This window comes from Mauremys mutica, chromosome 11 (genome assembly GCF_020497125.1).
Source record: "Mauremys mutica isolate MM-2020 ecotype Southern chromosome 11, ASM2049712v1, whole genome shotgun sequence".
NCBI lineage: Eukaryota > Metazoa > Chordata > Testudines > Geoemydidae > Mauremys > Mauremys mutica.
The window spans coordinates 17,852,576-17,872,483 of NC_059082.1; the positions used below are offsets into that span (position 1 = coordinate 17,852,576).

Below are 19,908 nucleotides of genomic sequence, written 5' to 3' on the forward strand. Positions count from 1 at the left end.
GGAATGGGGGGGCAGGAGCTCCTGTTTGGTGCTCAGGGTGGAGGGTGCAAGAGTCAGGGCTGGGGTCATGGGGGGGTAAGGGGCTGGGGTGTGAGGGGGGTGCAGGGGTCAGGGCAGAGGGCTGGGATTGGGGGGTGCTCCCAGCCCTGAACAGCTCACGGCAGGGGTCTGGAGGGATATGCCCCACTCCTACCCCCCTTCCCCAAGGCCCCGCTCATGCCTCTTCTCTGCCTCCTTCCCAGTCTGAGTGAGGGCGATGAGGCTCCTCTTTTCTCCTCCCTCGCAAGGGCCATCGGCGGCAGGGAGGGAGAGGAGGCGGGGCACGATGGAGCACGCTGGGGGAAGAGGCGGGGGAGGGCGAAGCTTGGCTGCCGGTGGAGCCTGCCCTACAGCAGAAGCTGGCAGGACCAAGCTTGCTTCTGCCCTCTGCCCCCACTAGAGACAGGGCCGGCTCTAGACCCCAGCGCCCCAAGCACGTGCGTGGGGCGGCATTTTGCCGGCAGGGCGGCAGGTGGGTCCGGCGGACCTTCCGCAGTCATGCCTGTGGGAGGTCCACCGGAGCCGGGGGACAAGCGGACCTCCTGCAGGCATGACTGCGGCGGGTGCGCTGCTCCCGCAGCTCGGGTGGACCTCCCGCAGGCATGTCTGCGGATGCTCCACTGGAGCCGCGGGACCACCGGACCCTCCGCAGGCACGTCTGCAGGGGGTCCCCCGGAGCTGCGGGACCGCGAACGGCAGCGCGAGTGGCGCGGCGCACCGCCCTGCTTGGGGCGGCGGAATTTAGTAGAGCCGCCCCTGACTAGAGAGAGCGGTAGGCAGGGGGCGGAGAAGAGCGGGCTGGGCCGGGCAGGATTTTTAATGACACGCTGGTGCCTGACGGGGTCCCGGCCATCGACCCCACTCAGCCCGCTGCTGGGGCCAGCGGTGGCCGCAGCATGCCATTAAAAATCGGCTCGCGTGCCGTCTTTGGCACCGTGCCATAGGTTGCCAACCCCTGATCTAACTACTGAGCTACAGGCCTTGATAACTGAGGATTGTGCAGTTCTACTCCCTTCTAAATTTTAGAATGTATTTCCTATCAATTAATAATAGATCATTAGAGTCACTCTGAAAATACCATGGATTTGAATTGTAGAAACACGTGCCAGAGAAGGGACATTTAAAATGGCTGCAGTGGGTATATACCCACCACTGCTAGATCAATTCCCCTGGCCATCATGAAAGGTGAGAGGGACCAGCCCTCAGTCATGTTTTTGGGAACCACTCCTGCAAAGAGTTGGGTGACATTTATAGCATGGTAAACTGCTTAGCACTTGGCAGCGTTAGACCCAGGAACCCCACTGTTCAGTCTGTAGTACACATCCTCCTCTCTCTGCCTGATCCATAGAGACTATAAGTCTGTTATAGCTGCCAAGCAAGGGATTTAGACCTCCAGTTCAAGTTGTGGAGGCTCATGTCCTTAGCTATGGAGGATGTATGCATTTCCTGGTGACAGCTAAAATAACAGTTATGCAAACACTGGGCTGAGGCTGGTCCCTACTCAGGCTCCTTTGCCCTCACCTGCATAACCTGACAGGACTAGCCAGTGTGGTCCTATACCATTAGGGATACTTAACTGAATGGACCATCTGATCTTTCAAACAAAATGGCTGTTGTCAACAAGTGAGAATCCCTAGTGTGTTTTGTTACATATGACACCGAAACTATCTTCTCTTCCTGTTTTTATGGGTGGTAGGAATTCCTCCTGCTTCCTTCTGGTCAGTCACCTTTCTTAACTTGGCATTAAAGATTCCTGCATGGTGAGCTGAGGCTAGAAAGAAAAAATAAACCCTGAAGGTGTCAGCACGTCTGCAGTTCAGAAATAAGCCACAGAACAGCCAGTATTATAACAGCATCCGACAAAGTGGGTATTCACCCATGAAAGCTCATGCTGCAAAATGTCTGTTAGTCTATAAGGTGCCACAGGGTTCTTTGCTAGTATTATAACAGCAACTTTTATAAATGCTAGTGCCTTTCATTTTGGACAGAGTTAGAGGGACGAGCGCTTTAGGTACTCTGGAAGCTGAAGATAGGAGGGTCTGTACTTTAGATGATCCCTGACTACTTCTTCCTGGTGACTGAGACATTTAAAAGTTAACTCTGATGTAACATTACCTGAAGAAGAGCTCTGTGCAGCTCACAAACATGTCCCTTTCACCAACAGAAGTTGATCCAATAAAAGATATTACTGCACCCACCTTGTCTCTCTCATATCCTGGGACCAGCACGGCCACAACTACATTGCAAACCTGTTTATTCTCAGTCCTGTTTTCCTATGCCTAAGTGAGGTACATTTGGTTTCATTGTGTTCAAGTCCCATTTCTCATGATAGTTGCAGATCCAGTTGTAGTCATGTAAGCCTCAATCAGAGCAAAATGAATTTATTCACTGGCAGTAGTCTTTTATAGATGTTCACAAAATAACTATCTGATGTGGCTCTATCTTCACTTGAAAAGTTTTCAGGAAGAAACAGTGAGTTTGTTGTAAAGTGCCCATTCCTAGAAATGGACAATTTTTTAAAATCTCTCTTCATCTGGAATTGAAATTGAAGTACAATATAATGGCAAATGAATGCATCCTTGTTTACATTTTTGCCTTGTGGAAAACATGGTGTGTTTTTGTGCAGCAGCATTAAGTTCCTTTATTTGTAATTGTTTCTCTCACAGATAGCTTACTGGGGCCTGGTTTTAATTATATTTGGAAGAAAATTTAAATTGGTAATCATACTGAGAAAACACTGCTGACTCAATACTTGTCAAGGTATTGCAAAAGAAGTATAGGATACATGGAAATTCACTGAACTATCGAGACAAGAAGTTAGGAAACAGCTTAGAAGACTTTTAAACTCATCTGCTATTTCATTTAAAGAATGATTTACTGGTTAATATAAAAATGAACTGGGAGAAGAATAATACCTAGCTCTGATATAGTGTTTCTTCATCAGTAGATCCCAAAGTGCTTTACACAGAAGGTTGGTATCATTATCCACATTTTACAGATGAAGAAACTGAGGCATGGGGAAGTGAAGTGGCTTTCCCAAGGTCACCCAGCAGGCCAGTGGCAGAGCTGAAATAGCTTCCAGCTCTCCCAGCCTAGTGTTCTATCCACTAGGCCACACTGCTTGGAAAACGACGATCAAGAAGATACAGCAGTACAAACCAAAAGTATTTGGGCCAAACTGGTGTCCTTGGAGTTGCTATAACTTGTATAAAGAATTGTTCAGAAAAGTTAGCCATTGTTGGACAATATGGTGTGTATTTGATATCCAGTATTTGGCAGAGGAATTATTTCCTTAACAGGTAGATGCTTATTTACAACATTAAAGTTGCTACATTTCAAAAGCTGTGAAACACCCAACACCAACACCACCAGAAAAGACAATCAAACAGAAACAAAACCAAATAAATAAGTTGTGCACCATGCACTCAGGTCACTAGACTCGGGCTCTGGCAAACTGCCAAGGGGAGCAAATTCCAAAGGCTGGGGCCATCAGTTGAGAGACTCTTACTGCCAGCCCCAAGGGATTTTACCTTAAAACCTGACAGCAAGAGCTTCCTAGTTGATCTTAATTGTTGTGACTGAGGGTTTATGGTCAGAGGTTGTCTCTGATCATTTGGGCCAGGGCCATTCAAGACTTGAAAGAATTTTACAACCCCGTTGGATGGCTCCAAGAAGTAAACAGAAAGCTAGTAATAGACCTGAGCAGTTGTGTTATATGCTCACAGAGGCTACAAGCTACAAATGGAGCCCTTTGGAGGCTAGTGTTGACCACAATCTGATGTTCACCCTTGCAGTGGTAACATGTGATACAGTGATTAAGGTCGTTAGATGTCTATGGTTTCCCTTGCCGATAGTGGTGTAAGGGACTTTAAACATCTGATGTATTGTTATAAGCCAAATCCTGGGCCAAGGGATGTGCTGGCCACCGCTTCCCGCAGCCCCCATTAGCCTGGAATGGCAAACTGCGGCCAGTGGGAGCTGCGATCAGCCGAACCTGCAGGTAAACAAACAGTCCCGGCCCACCAGCGGATTTCCCTGATGGGCTGCGTGCCAAAGGTTACTGATCCCAGCTGTAGATGATGAGATATAATGCATCTTTCGCAAACACAAACCACCACAGAGAGAGAATATGGCCGTTAGTGCTTAACTGTGTGTCATTGTTATTCTACGTGAGATCCTTACATGACAAAATTAAATTTCACTAGTCTTAATACATTTAGTTTGAATACTGTATTCAAGACACTATTTTTCTTTTCTTTTCTTTTTTTTCTTTTCATAGTATTCTCCTAAATCCAGTCCACATCACTGGTGATGGGAAATTGTTCTGATGTACAGAAGTGATAGTGGTGGGTCTTAGGCTAATTCCCACTGGACAGGAGTTCACATCACAGAAATCACTGCCACAATTTTTAATAAATGACACCATGTCATTAGAAAGGGCAGGATTTGGATGAATCATTGGAGCGGGAACTTCCCTTTCATGTGTTCTATTAATTGTCTCTCCAGATCTGGATTTAAGTGCATAGATAAGGCAACATGGGAAAGTGTAGACCAGTGGCTCTCAAACTTTTTTACTGGTGACCCCTTTCACACAGCAAGCCACTGAGTGCGACCCCCCCCATAAATTAAGAACACTTTTTTATATATTTAACACCATTATAAATGCTGGAGGCAAAGTGGGGTTTGAGGTGGAGGTTGACAGCTCGCGACCCCCCATGTAATAACTTCATGACCCCCAAAGGGTCCTGACCTCCAGTTTGAGAACCCCTGGTGTAGACTGTGTTGCCTGTCTCTCTGTGCATTGGGGACTTTAACCCCAACAACTGTCACTGCTCAAGCTGTATATGTTCAGTGATACACAGGGGGCCTCAGTTTCCAGGGCTGTCCATTTGGTGCATTTCACATGCACTAAATTCAGACTAAAATAAAATCTTCTTAAAGAAATACTTCTTTACCCTTTCTGCAGTCAGCCTGTGGATTTCACTGCTGTAGGAACTCAGAGAATCAGATTTTTAAAAAGAACTTGATAATTTTTTCAAAACCTTTGAAAATTAAGTTATTTAAAAAAATGCACTGATACACATTTTAAAAAAGGGTAACAAATTCTTATATTTCATGGCATAAATGGACCAGTGCAAGAGTCACTCTTATATGCACGCATACACCATGTGGCATTGCACAACTGGCTATGTACATTATAGGTGGGAGCAGGGTTTATCTTCTTCTGCATCAGAGGCAGGCTAATAACTCAGTATTCCCACTGTCCTAGATCCCTAGGACATGTATGCATTTTAGTCATTCTCAAAGTCCTTACTAAAGAAACCTTGTGATTTTTAGAGTGTGAGCAATATTTTTTAATACGCATGTCTGTCTTTTCCAAAGATTACTGTGATTTTATCAGATCATTTATTTTTTTCAACTACATTTCAAAGTTAGCTGAGCATTTAGAGCTTGTAATAGATTGTATAAGGCCAATTGATAATTTAAAACCCTATATAGAATTGTTAGTCACTTAGGGGATTACAACATAGAATTCACACTGTGCTTATTTATTAGTGATGTAATCAGGCAGGCTTCTGATACACTCTTGCGCACAACTGCTCACTGTGGCAGTTTTTCCAACTGTGACTGGCTAGTCATGATGTAACATTTTAATTGGTAAGTAAAACTAGCAGCATGTTCGACTGCTACTAGCTGGGGCTGTGAAGAGCAGCTGCTAATTAGACTAAAGCAGTGCCAAACATTGGCATTTTCACAGTCTGGCTTTGCAACAGCTTATTTACATCACAAAAACTCTGTATAAAAGCATCTTGCATCCCTCCTCCCTTGCAAACATATCTTAAGCACTTGGTGGTGATGATGCACCCAAGTGAATGGTGCCCAGATAAGGTAGTTTGGAATACAGAGGAAACACTCAGTTCTCACCTTAGAAATTGTATATACCTGTGTGGGTTTTTTAGAGCTTTTTCTAAAGAAGCCATTTTTTAAAAAAGATAGGTGAATACATTTCAAAGGAAATAGTATTTCTGTTTACTGGCTAATATAATAGAGTGGTTCTGCACTAACGTGATTTTACATTTAAAGAACATACTGTTGTAAGTCTGCACACAGAGAGAGTCTATATGGGCAAAGATTGTACTCAGAATCTGTTATTTACAGAAATAATGATTGTAACCTTCTGACAAATCAGTGATCAGTGTGAAAGTGCTACACATAGCAAGGTGGCTGGAGCACAATATCGATAGATTAACTGTTTGGGTTTTATTCTTAGCTCTGTCACCGACCTGCTGTGTAAATCACCAGACTTCTCTGGGACTCAATTTATCAATCTGTAAAATGGAGATATCGTGATTTATGCCAGCTGAGGATCTGACCTCATGTATTTTCTAACAGGTACTTTTTTTTTAGTTATAACTTTTTAACTGTAGAAAAAAGTAAACTTTATCCTAAATATTAGTTGAATACCTATTTTAAAAAACCTCAAATGCACTTAAATAAAGATGGGTTCTGACTAAATCTGAAGTTGCTTAACTTCATTATGGATATTCGAAAAGGAAGATAGCACAAAATGATGATTATGTACAGTATAATGTTTTAACCCTATACAGATTTTTGTGATCTTTTGGGTAAATGAGGAGAGAGGCATATCCTTGTGTGTAATTAATGTAGGAAAATTTATGGCAAGTCAAGGGCTTTGGAATAAGACATAGAATCAGGTGAATAAAAATGTCTCATGGTAATGCTCTAGGGCAGTGTTTCCCAAACTTGGGATGCTGCTTGTTTAGGGAAAGCCCCTGGCAGGCCAGGCCGTTTTGTTTACCTACTGCATCCGCAGGTCTGGCCAATTGCGGCTCCCACTGGCCGCGGTTTGCTTCTCCAGGCCAATGGGAGCTGCAGAAAGCGGCGGCCAGTATGTCCCTCGGCCCGTGCCACTTCCAGCAGCTCCCATTGGCCTGGAGCAGCGAACCACGGCCAGTGGGAGCCGTGATCGGCCGGACCTGTGGACACGGCAGGTAAACAAACCGGCCCAGCCTGCCAGGGGCTTTCCCTAAACAAGCAGCATCCCAAGTTTGGGAAACACTGATCTAGGGTTTGATCCTATTCTTCTTAAAGTCAGTGGCAAAACTCCCATTGGCCTATATGGAAGCAGGACTGGTTCTTTAGTTTGTGGAAACTCTTTGCTACAGGGCAGCTTTGTCCGAGTCAATGAAGAAGGCACTATAAAAGTAGTCTTGAGTTCCCATTAACCTCTTTGGAGCTGCTGTGTCTGTCAAGGTGTATTCTTGTTTATATTCCATGGTGTGGCAATTATTGGTTATGAGGAGGAGAAGCAGATGGTAAGAACCTAGAAAAAGTTAGAATGTCAATGAAGTATTAAGTAATCATGGAGAATGATACTGCAGATTTGTGCCTGGTGAAGTAGCAGCACCTGGGTCATAAGAGGAAAGCAGGAATGGGCAGGTGAGAACTGCTGGGGAAAGATGAAGAGAGGTTGCTGGGAGACAAGATTAAGATGCCATTTTATGATGGCTCAAAAAAGAGACAAAAGGAGAAGGCTCAAACAAGGGATGGGCACTAGTTGGTTTCTTGCAGGCTGGTGACACCAGTGAGTCTTGAGAAAGGAGTTTGAAGGAGAAAAGGATACTGCTGCTCTACAGATCCATTCAGGGAGGGTGCTTCGTGCATGTGGAAGAAAGCATGAAGACGTACAGAAGGAGCAGACAAGCAGGTAATTGAGGCTGCCGCCAGTGGTGGAGGAGACACAGGGGGCAACATGTAGGAGACGAGTAAACAGATTGGGAGGGGCAGAGTTGTGAAGAGACTTGAAGGAGATGATGCTTGAACTTGATGTGGTGAAGAGGGGAGCCAGTGGAATGATTCAGAAAGGGAGATGATATGTTTAGCAATGGAAAAGGAAGATGATCTAGCAGGTATGGATTGGAGGGGAGTGATGTGGTGTCAGGCAGGCCAGTGGGAGGAGATTGCAACAGTCAAGATCGGAGCTGAGGAGGGCCAGGACAAGAGTTTGAGCTTTCATACAGAAAGTAAAAGCCACATTCTAGAATTATTAGGGAAGAAGAAACGTCAGCCTGGAAGCATGGTGTTAGAAAGAGGGAGGAGTCAAAGATGCCACCAAGGTTACAGACCTGATGGTGGTATAGCCAGTGACAGAGAGTATGAGGAGTAGAGAGAGTTTAGGAGGCAAGGTCTGGAATTCAGTTTTGATCACATGGAGTCTGAGATGACTATCGCCATTTTTAGTCACTGCATTGTTCATAACTTGCTGCTTGGATTCCAAATTTGTACAACATGGTAAAAAAATAAACTCAGTTATGTGCATTAGAATTTTAGAAAAACATTCTGAATTTTGACATATAAAGTGAGTGGGTGGGCTTACGTCATTCTGACTGGGGTTAGCCAGGATTCCAGCCCAATACAGCATGCTAACACTACTTGCATTGTCTAGGTATGTTCAGGGATGTCACCAGCTTACCACACAACTTTATCACTGCACATTTTCCCATATAGTATCTTTCTGTGCTCTTATCTCCCTTGCCCATTGCCAAAAGCTACTAGCTTGGAACAAAGCTCAATGAAATCTCAAACATAATGAAAAAGGGGAAATCACAAAAAGTGGAGTTATGGCTGTAGCTGCAGCTGTGGATCCTATTGCCACAGGCTGTGGACAATCTGGAAAATTAATCAAAGTTCAGTCAAGGATGTATGATATTGCGGCTACTGCAGCAATGTCAAGTGGCACCTGGGAGCTGTTCATTTAAAAAAAACAGGTCCCTGAAAAGCATCATAATACTGTCATTTGACTCCCAGTTGAAGGGTAAAGTATGACCGTATACCAAGAGAGCGCTGTGCCTTCTTCCTTCACCACTGAGTAAACTTAAAAGATCCACACATATTTTAGAGTTAAACAGAAATAGACAACTTGCAGCAGATGTTTAATGTGAAATTAGTGACTCTGGGGTTTCAAAGGAGTCTGTTCAATGGGAGTCAGGTACCTAACTCCCTTAGGCTCCTTTGAAAATCAGTCTGAATGTCATTGTTTTATGGGTACGTGTAACACTCCATCAAAACATCTTCAGCCTAACCAGTGAGAAGGGTATGTCACTGGATAGAGACTTGCTGTGGAGAGGGAAAGCAAGACCTATAGCCCTGGCGCAAGCACAAAGCCTGATCTGAAAGCAGATTGGTGTTCATTATGTGTGGGAGTTGGTAATTCCTATCCATAATAAATGTTGATTTAAAAAAATTAAAATGGCTGATAGGCTTGCCCAGTCAGGAAATTGTTGTTAGTTCTTCTCATAGTAACACTTTTCCACCAACATTTTTCATCTTAAAAAGGAATGTTTAATGGTTTGCTACCTACATTACAAACACTTAACCTGTAGCTAAAAGAAAACCTACATGACTTTATGACTAAATGTTGGCAACACTTTAGGCAGGCAAAATACTTGTCTCATTCATTTTATCAGTCTGCCACTGAGACACATCATAGTCATCTGTGTAATATTCTAACACTCCCATGAAACAAAGCAAAATTACCACCACTGGCATTGCTTGCATGTTACTCACTGGCTATTATACTCCATGCTTTAAACACATAATAAAACCACTACTATACCTGGTACTAAACAGAGTAAAAATCCCAGTGAAACACTGGAGGCTGTGAAAATGAATGAGGCTTGTTTCTGTAGCCAAGGTGTCTGCTGTTATGAGATATATTGATTTGGGCTTGCATCACCTTTACTGGTGCAATATCAGTGTTAAGGTTTCAGGGTACCATGCTACCTACCCTTCTTTTTTTAATTATCTGTACCTTGATTGCTCCCAGTTTTGTGACAAAGCTTCTGCCCAGACTTTGGCACACCCATTAGCCCAGTGTCACACCTTTTGGCCCAGGGATATAAACATGGTTGGTGACTCTTCCTTTTATGACAATGCAGTGTCTCTGGCATTCTGTCTAGGCTGCTTTTAATTAAGCCTGGTCTACACTACGCGTTTAAACTGGTTTTAGGAGCGTAAAACCGATTTAACGCCACAACCGTCCACACTAGGAGGCACCTTATATCGATTTTAATGGCTCTTTAAACCGGTTTCTGTACTCCTCCCTAACGAGAGGAGTAGCGCTAGTATCAGTATTACCATATCGGATTAGGGTTAGTGTGGCCGCTGATCGACGGTATTGGCCTCCGGGCGGTATCCCACAGTGCACCACTGACCGCTCTGGACAGCAATCTGAACTCGGATGCAGTGGCCAGGTAGACAGGAAAAGCCCCGCGAACTTTTGAATATTTCCTGTTTGCCCAGTGTGGAGCTCCGATCACCACGGGTGGTGATGCAGTTAAAAATCAAAATAAAGAAAGAGCTCCAGCATGGACGATGCGGACGTGATCGCTGTAAGGGCAGGCAAAACTGTTCTATCAGCGCTCCGTTACAGAAGACGAAATTCAAAATCATTTTTTAAATATCTCCAGACAGACGCCATAGCAGGGACTCAGCGCACTGCTGCGTGGCAAGCGTAACGGAAAGCGAATCAAATGGACGCTCATGGACTGGTCCTAATTTTTCCTGGTAGATGGTGCAGTATGGCTGATATCCATCATCGTCATAGCAACAGGGGGCTGAGCTCCATCAGCCCCCACCCTTCATGTGTAAAGAAAAGATTCAATTGCCCCTGAACTAGCAGAGGGATGCACTCCTTACTGTCCTGTCTGGACTATCATAGCAGCTGGAGGCTGCCTTCACTAACAAGTCACTGTGTCTTATTCCTGCATTCTTGATTCCTTCATCACACAAGTGGGGACAATGCTACGGTAGCCCATGAAGGCTGGGGGAAGAATGAAATGAACAGGAGGGGTTGTTGCAGGAGCACCCCCTGTGAATAGCATACAGCTCATAATTTCTGCAGGATCTGACACAGAGCAACTGTGCTCTCTGGTTCTCTGATACAGTGGTTTTCTAGTACACTTGCCCATATTCTAGGCAGGACTGATTCTATTTTTAGATACCAAAAAGGAGGGATTGACTCAGGGAGTCATTCCCAATTTTGGCTTTTGCGCCCCTGGCTAAGAGCAGCCAGGGGCACTTATGACAGCAGCAAATGGAACAGTGCAAAAGGACTGGTAGCCATGATCATCTTATTACCAATTTATGGATTGGTAGATGGTGCAGTATGGCTGATAACCATCTCTGCTGTCATGCAAAAGCAAAAGCATGCTGCTGTGTAGCGCTGCTGAATCGCCTCTGTCAGCGGCATCTAGTACACATACGGTGACAGTCACAAAAGGCAAAACAGGCTCCATGATTGCCATGCTATGGCATCTGCCAGGGCAATCCAGGGAAAAAAGGTGCGAAATGCTTGTCTGCCGTTGCTTTCCCAGAATGCAAATTCGGAATAGTCCCGTAGTGTAGACGTACCCTTAGATACCACAAAAAGGATCACCAAGCTAGTGTCTGTCCCCAATTGTATTCCCGCCTGGTTAAGTGTAACTTAACTTACTGGTATTTTTGATAGGCCATTAGAGTTAGGAGTTTTTTTGTTAATTACTAAACTCTTACTGACAGACAAATCCTGCTTGTTAAAACTTGTGTTGTAATTTGAGGATTAAATGCCGCGCCTCTGGGAAATGTCAGTATCAAAATTGATTTGTTGTAGAGACATATGTTGTTGGAAGCTGCAACTCAACAAAGTAGATTCTTCTGTAATGCTGTTAGCAATTAAATTTTGTAAATTGTTAAGTTAAAAGATTTGTGAGAAGGCAGTTCTTAAAAGAACTGCACATTAAAGGAAAATGCATAAAACAAGTTTAGTTTCCTCTTCCTATCCTCCCAATAAACGCCATTGTGTAACTTCTGCTCTCCTGCCTTTTTTGAAAATTCTTTTAATTTTTGATGGGCTAGTGGAGAAGAATGGAAAATGGTGTGTTTCAATTGACAGTGGAGCTGAGTAGATTTTTCAGATGAATAGCTGACTTGCTGAAAAATGCAGTTTAGTTGACCTGAAACGATTCACAGATTTGACACAAATTGGGTAAACAGTTTTTGCCAAAAAAAACCTGACATTTTTCAGGAGTTAGGTGCCATCACAAACTAGCTAGAGGAGTAGGTGGTATATTCCTTATACCCTTTAGTATCTTGGTTATGGCATTCACCTGGGATGTGGGAAACCTGTGTTCAGTTCCCTATTCTGCCAGATGTGGAGCAGGGATTTGATCTTAAGCTTCCTGCACTGCAGGAGAGTACCCTGTCCATTGAGCTATGGGATATCCTGTGGCAAGGCTCTCCTGATGCAATTGTTCCACTTTGTATAAAGTATTTGATTAGTCACTGAGCCAGAGAGCGTGAGAATCACACGCTAGCCTGCGCTTTTTTTTTTTTTTGTCTTTTCCAAAACTACCAGTTAACTGAAAAATCACTGATTTCCCAGCTGTAATTGATAGGACTTTTTCATATTACCCAAAGGACTGTGGGTTCAAATCCTATACTAGCCCTTCATTGGGCACCAGATCTGAATCTTCTTTAAATACCATAATGGCTAACTCACACTTACAGTATTACTTTAAATACAAATGAGTAGTGAAGATAACTAATGTACCAAACAATCACCTGAAAATCATAGCCTGGACGGGGTGCAAGAGTAACTGAAACAAGCTCCCTACTTTCATCATGTTCTTGAGCCCCATATACACAAGGCTTTAAAGCAAGATAGGGATCAGTTTATATGTGGTTCTAGCTACAACAGCTGTGAACACAGTCGCTGTGTATATAGAGCCAAACATTAGAGGCAAAATTTTCAAACGCATGTAAAATGACTTAGGAAACCAAGTCCCATTGTCAAAAGTGATGTCGGGACTTAGGAGCCTCTATCTCATTGAAAGTCTTTTAAGTGCCTAAGACACTTTTTAGAATAGGTCTTGGGCTCTTAAATCAGTTTGGTGCTTTAGAAAATTGTATCATAAAATGAGATGGAGCTGAGTAGGACCCTACTTACTTTTGAGAAAGTTAGGAGCTGTCTGCATACGTTGTGACACAAATGAACCCATCTCTAGTTAAAACAGTGATTTTAAAAGTGTATTCTCTGAGGCTGGCTTGTTAGTCCTTGTCCCAGTGCACGCAGACTAGTCTGATTGCTAGAAACCATTGTGTTTGGAACCCTGTTTAAATGTGGGTCCCTAGCTGGGTTTAAAATCAAGCTGTTTGAATAAATGACTTTTTCATTTGCTAGCAGTTCATACCAAAAAAGAAATCCTTATGGGTAGAAAAAATATTTTGTATGACCTGAAACTAAACATTTCATTTCAATTTTGAGTATTTTTAACTTAAACAACAAAAAAATAAAGATGAAGGATATTTTGAAACAAAAAATGTCTTCAAATCAAAAAATTGAAACATTTTGACTTTTTTGGAATTTTTTTGTTTGTTTTTCTGTGCTGCCCACCCACCATCCCCAAAAATCGAACAATTCCATAGAAACAACATGAACTAATGAACTGTTTCAGAGTCAACAAATCTGCACACAAAAAAAAAATTACCAAAAAAAGTTTTGGCTAAAATTTTTTACCCAGCTCTTGTTTAAAGCCAAGAGCCTAAATTCTCATCAGTGCAGAAAAAGGCGTTCTTCCATTGTTGGGCCTTCACTCACCTTTCGCCCTCTCTTCTTCTGTATTCCAGTATGGTGAATGTGTTCTCTGTGTTTCAAGGTTCAAAGCCCCATCACGCCTTCTCTCCTATTCTGCCTCTTTCAGATTACTTCACTGACTTCCCCCCACCTGAAAAACAAGCCCATCCCAACCTCATTCAGACTGACCCCAGGGCACGGAGTTCACAGTTTGAGCAATGCTGTGCAAAAGAGCTGAGACACTTTACATAAAATGTAGCTTGAAAATTATCACCATTTTGTTTTGGGTGAGGTGAGGTTTGTACCCCTGACATTTCACCTGTCAGCCACATTTCAGAGAAGCAGTTGAGTTTTGCTCTTCACTTGAAATTTTACAAAATTTCAAGCAAAAGTGATACAACGGCCATCTTTGAAATGTTCCTTTTGTGTACTGTTGGTGACGGGGGAGGGTTAGAGAGGCAGACAAATTTATTATGCAGCAGATTGTTGCTATTGATCCCTGTCACAGAAGAAACTCTCCACTGTCTATGCTCCTGTATCCTTCACTGTACAATACTAAAACTCCTCTTCACCAACTTCTCGTGTTCCCTCAGTATTGAACCATACTGTGTGTGACACTCTCATATCCCTGTCATAGTTTCCTCACCTAAAGGTGACCCATTACTCTGCAGACTGACCACTGATCCTCATGGTTGTTGTGAAGTGAAATGCCTAACCCACACAACTCCCCAAGCAAGGCCGGTTCCAGGCACCAGCATTCCAAGCTGGTGCTTGGGGCGGCATTCTGCAAGGGGCGGCAGTCCCTGTGTTTTTGCCCCAAAGCAGTGCACCGAATTGCTGCCGTGGACAGCGGGGAGAGTCCGTGCGCCTTTAGGGCGGCAGGCGCGTTTCCGCGGTGGCGGCAGTTCGCCAGCAGCTTCTATGTTTAGCTGTCCGCGCCTGCCGCCCTAAGGGCACAGGGACTGCCCCCGCTGTCTGGCGGCAATTCGGCTGCTGCTTGGGGCGGCGAAAACTGTAGAGCCGGCCCTGTCCCCAAGGCAACAAGTCAGCAGACCATAAAATAAGTGCCAGGATCTTTGCCACCATTTAGTTAAATAAGAGGGACACCAGGCGTGTGATGGAATTTAGGTCAAGCAGGCATGACGCAAAGGTCAACATCACTGCAGGAAACCCCAGCAGTAGGAATGAGAGACAGGCAGTGCCCCGATGAGCAAAGAGGTGCTCAATGGAATACAAAAAGCAGCTGCAGGAGTTAGACCAGTTCTGTCCCCTCAGTGTAATCAAAGTATTAGTGATGAAGCCACAAAATTCAGATCTGGATCTTGATCTCAAACACCCACAAGTTCCAAGGTGTTGGTGTCTGGGGTTCTGTGATGAGTCTTTCTTTGTGTTGCACCTACACAGTCCCAAAAGCAATGATGATGTCCTTAAAAAAACAACCAAACTAGAGCAAAAGCAACAGCCTTCCAGCCAGCTCCCCAATAGGAGCTCTTCTCTTTGTTATAAATAAGAAGTTGAAGCACTTCACCTTCTGACCTACCTACTCATAAACACTCCTATGCTGCACTGGATGTACAGCCTGAGACATGGGATGGGGAAGAGGGTAGGGTACAAGGGGAAATAGGCTGGGGCAGAGGCTCAAGGAGACTAGGCTGGAAAGAAAGGAGCTCCCCTTGAACCTCCATTATGCCTTGATTCCACATACCTATTATCACTGCCTTGTATTATGTGACTGTGAGCACCTAAAGACCTCAATCCACTGGGCTGGGCTTTGTGCATACAAACAGACAGCCCCTGCCTCAAAGAGCTCACAAGTCAAATAGACAAGTCAAAATTAGAGAAGGGGAAAGAGGTGAAATAACTTCCCAAGGCTAAACAGCGGGTCAGTAGCAGAGCCAAGATTAGAATGACGGTCCTAGACCACACTGTCTTATACCCCACTTTTTCCCTCCACAGCTGTATCCCCTTTAATCTCTGTTCTTCAGTGGAGTTTTACAAGGCATTCCCCAGTTTCCATTCGTCTTAGTTGTTACATAGCTGGATAATTGCTGCACAAAAACAAGCTTGTTCATCTCACTGAAACATATGATGAAAAAATTATTATAAATGTGTTTATGTGTAACATAAATATGTTAATATTATATAATTCCAATAGAAGTTGATATCACGATGAATATTGTAACTAGCGCATATGGAGGTGAGGCCAGAGCTCATTTGCTTAGATTGCAATGGGGCCAGACAGTAACAAGTTGGAGAACCACTAACCTGGTCATAGTGGATAGTTTGCAAAGAACTGGGCCGGAATATGTTCACACAGAGTGTTCATTGAACAATTATGAATAATGAAAAAAATGTGTAAAAATCAAAATCTGATTGTGGATAATGCATGAACAGAGAAAGCTAAATTAGTCAAATAAATTGTTCACTATAGCTAGTTTGCCCATTCTTTAATGAGAATTAAATCTCTACCAGGTGAGTGGCAGATAGCTAATAAAGAGTTTCTTCCTCTGAGCTGACTAGAGGGGAGAACAGCTTGCCACAGATCTAAATTTTAATCACTTATCATTTTGAAGTAAATTCAGGCCACCCGGCAGTTTATATAATCTTAAACCACTCTTCTAGCTTTTGTTGAAGAATTGTCAATGCGGTAGACACATCCCTGGTATGACATTCTGCATTGCTGCTTATTAAATTAAGAATGAAATGTGGCCTAACTAATAAGGGAGGCCATTGGCTTTACAAGAACTCACACAATAGTGAACCTGTGGTTAGGCTTCGTGTTCGTTACAGAATTGTATCATGTTAGAAGACAGCTGTTGAAGAGTCAGATTAGCTAACAGGATGCTGATCACAATTTTTTGATTGCTGTTTTGTGTTGGTTAAGAAACTATTTTCCCACACAGCTTACAAGCTGAAAGACATTGACAGTAACTATCAAAGGGCATTCTCTGAGGGGCTGAAGTTCCAGTGGAATCTCTATGTAGACCCATGGCAATTCAAGACTAATTATTATTATTTATTATTTGTATAACCATAGTACCTAGGAGCCCTAGTCATGTGCTAGACACTGTACAAACACAGAGGAAGAAAACAGTCCCTGCCCCAAAGAAATTACAATAAGACAAGAGACAACAGACAGATGGGGGAGTGTAAAAAAAAAACCATGGGTATGTCTACACTGCAGTTAAACACCCATGGCTGGCCTGCACCAGCTGACTCGGGCTCATGGGGCTCAGACTGCCAGGCTATAAAATCGCAACATAGACAGCTGGGCTCGGGCTGCGGAGCCTGGTCTCTGGGATGCCCCCACATTGCAGGGTCAGATGTCTACACTGTAGTTTTATAGCCCAAAGCCCTGCAAGCCCAAATCAACTTACATAGACCAGCCACAGGTGTTTCATTGCAGTGTAGACATAGCCAGGGCCGGCTGTATGACCCGCGGGGCCCAATTGGAATACTTGCCGGCGGTCCGGGGCTTCAGCGGCACTTCGGCGGTGGGGGATCCGCTCCAGGTCTTCCGCGGCACTGAAGGACCCCCCGCCGCCGAAATGCCACCGAAGACCCCCGGAGCGAGGCCCCCATAGGCGCGGGTGCGGGGCCCAATTCTGGGGAATCGGAGGAATCAACATAAAGCCAGCCCTGAACATAGCCAATGAGACAATACTGGCCAGCATGACAGGCATTGGTATGAGCGCACCAGCAGCCTAGCTATTGTCAAGTTTTTTTTCTAGGCATCAAGGCAAAGGAGAGTTTTGAGGAGGGTTGTGAAGGAAGATAATGTGTACGTTTTGCAGATGTTTATGAGGAGCTCCTCCTGAGGGTGAGGGGCAGCTTGGGGGAAAACATGAAGGTTCTTGTTTGAAAATGTAACAAGTGGGTGGTGGAGAATGGCATTATGGGACGAGCAGAGGCAGAAGTCTAAATCTCGCTGGTGAATGAAAGAAAATAGGTAGAGGGGGATAGATCATTAAGTGCCCTGAAACTGAAGACAAGCAGCTTATGTACCTGTGTAGCCCTAAGCAGTTGACGGTTCGGACACAGATACTCTTTGTCAGAAATGGCCGGCAGGCAGTGGTATGAAGCTAAATCTCCCTCACTGTTTTCTGTTCTTGTTAAAGTTCAGTGTGAGAAACATCATGGGGTGGGGAAAGCAGAGACTTATAGAAACGTGCACACTGTGAGATCCTGGGGCTGATTCTGATCTCAGACTGGTTTTATGCTGGTATACTCCATGGACTGCAATGGGGTTATGCTGGATTTACACCAGTAGTAAGTGAGATCTGAAGCCGGTTTTGTCTGTAAAGCACCATACACACCTGTAGCAAATAACAAATACAATTAAAGGAAGAAAATTCCTGTCAGTAACTAGTTACCTTAGCTGACTTCTCTCCCCAGTCTCTAGTATGGAGGTATAAATCTCCTCCTGGGCAAATATGATCCTCAGATGCTCATAAAAAATTCCCGTTGAGTTCAGTGTGAGTTGTCCATGTATATCACAATTTATCTCTACAGGAAATACTAACTAATATAAAGGAGGCAGAACAGGGACCCAGAGAATGGGATTGACAATTTATTTTATTTAATTTTAATTTATTTTTGCTTCCTGTTTCTTGGCAATTGGAATCTTAACAGCTCAAGGAATGAAATTTATCAGATGAGGGATGACTATGAGAAAGAACTTGGACCAATTTCTGTTCTACGTCACCTGCGTACAATCCCACATGTGGGTAACTGAGAACAGATTTTGGCCCAATTATGGTAATTAATTCTCTGCTCCTCTTTATTACTCATATTTTTACCCACAGGAAATCTCCAATTGGTATATTTTTATCAAAGTCTTTCAAACCTTTATGTTGTGTTCATAAAAAGAATTAAAATAATCTTTCTGAATTGTAAGCTGATGGGGAAATTATAATCAATATAGCTTTTTTAAAAAGAAAACAGACTCCAGTTAAAATGAATTAACATTTAAGACTGCAAATGCTAAATAAATAAATAAATAAATCCACACTTCCAAGTCTGGGGGAAAAAAAACTACTATATTATGTCAGTGCTAAAAATAAGTAATTTAAAGAATAAATACCTCATAGCTTATTTGCAGATAGTTGTACATTTTTAGAAAAAAATGGTAATAGGCCTTAGGTCAGCTGCATTGATTTAATGCATTTACTTAGGCTGCCAGAGCAGAGGTAGAATCTCCTCACACTGCATTAGGAGTGCCTCAAGCCTCTGTGACTCCTTTTGATCAAATCTCTGTGAAAGATGAGTGTCATGGCCTCTTCAAGCCAGCTGTGAGGGGGCTGCCCTGTGACTGGAGGGACATGCTGGAACACACCACTCTGGGGCATTGAGGTGAGAGCTCACTGCAGAGGTGAGAGGCAGACACAACTTAGTACTGTAAGTCTGGAGAACACCAAGGGGGAGGATCTTATTTCACTCCCCTGTGCACAGTCTGAGCATACATCAGACCTGGAGGTGCACAGATTCAGACAAGAGTAAAGAGGCGTGTGATGATTCTGCCTTAGTACTTGTACAGACAGGAGTGTTTCCAGTACTTCTTTGTACAACTCGCTGAGGGAATGGGAACCTGTTTTATAGCTCTGGAAACATATGCACAGTAAGAATGTCGGAGGTAAGGAAAGTTCTTTGCAGTTGTATATGAATGCATATTTTCAGTGTACAACTTCTACTTGTGGCTAGGTACTGTGGAAACACGAAAATCTGTGGTGGTGTTGATTTGGATAATGGCTTTAGTGATTCTTAAACTGTGCTCTCCATTTCTGCCTTAATTACTAAAAAAAACTGTGCAAGTGTTAGGCTAGTTTATTTACAAAATCCTGTTATTCTACCTGAAATACATAGGAAGAGCTCTATGAAAATAAATAATGCAAAATCTTAAGAAGGCTGTAATAAAACAGAACCATTGCTTGGATAATTGTTTTCCTATTGAAGTAGTGGCATCCGTAAATCATAAATACATAAGAATGTTTAATTGTACAAGTCCTGACTATACATTAATAGCAATAAAATCTGTGATTTGCGACTTAAATGTATTCTGAGCCAAGTGCTTTAAGCAAATACATTATCATTATTGTGATGTATATATGCACTGGAGACCAGACAACAATATCCTTTCACGATGAAGTTCTAGTGGAATTAGCACAAAGTGGAGCCTAATGTATGCCCTTTATATACAAATCACTGCTCACTATTCAGCATCCAGAAAAATAAGGCAG

General features: G+C 43.4%; 1 protein-coding gene across 2 annotated transcripts in view; it reads left to right on the top strand.

Annotated features, from left to right (window-relative positions):
* BNC1 (basonuclin 1) overlaps window positions 1-19,908 on the top strand; it is an 89,176-nt gene that overhangs the window by 45,173 nt on the left and 24,095 nt on the right. Inside the window, exon 1 of one of the 2 annotated variants that reach the window (XM_044978830.1) lies at window positions 19,217-19,304. The exons of the other annotated variant lie outside the window; for it this stretch is intronic. Within the exon in view, the coding sequence (XP_044834765.1) occupies window positions 19,296-19,304 (9 nt within the window). The 5' untranslated portion in view covers window positions 19,217-19,295. Of the gene's footprint in view, window positions 1-19,216; window positions 19,305-19,908 lie in introns of those variants that run through there. 2 annotated transcript variants of the gene reach the window in all.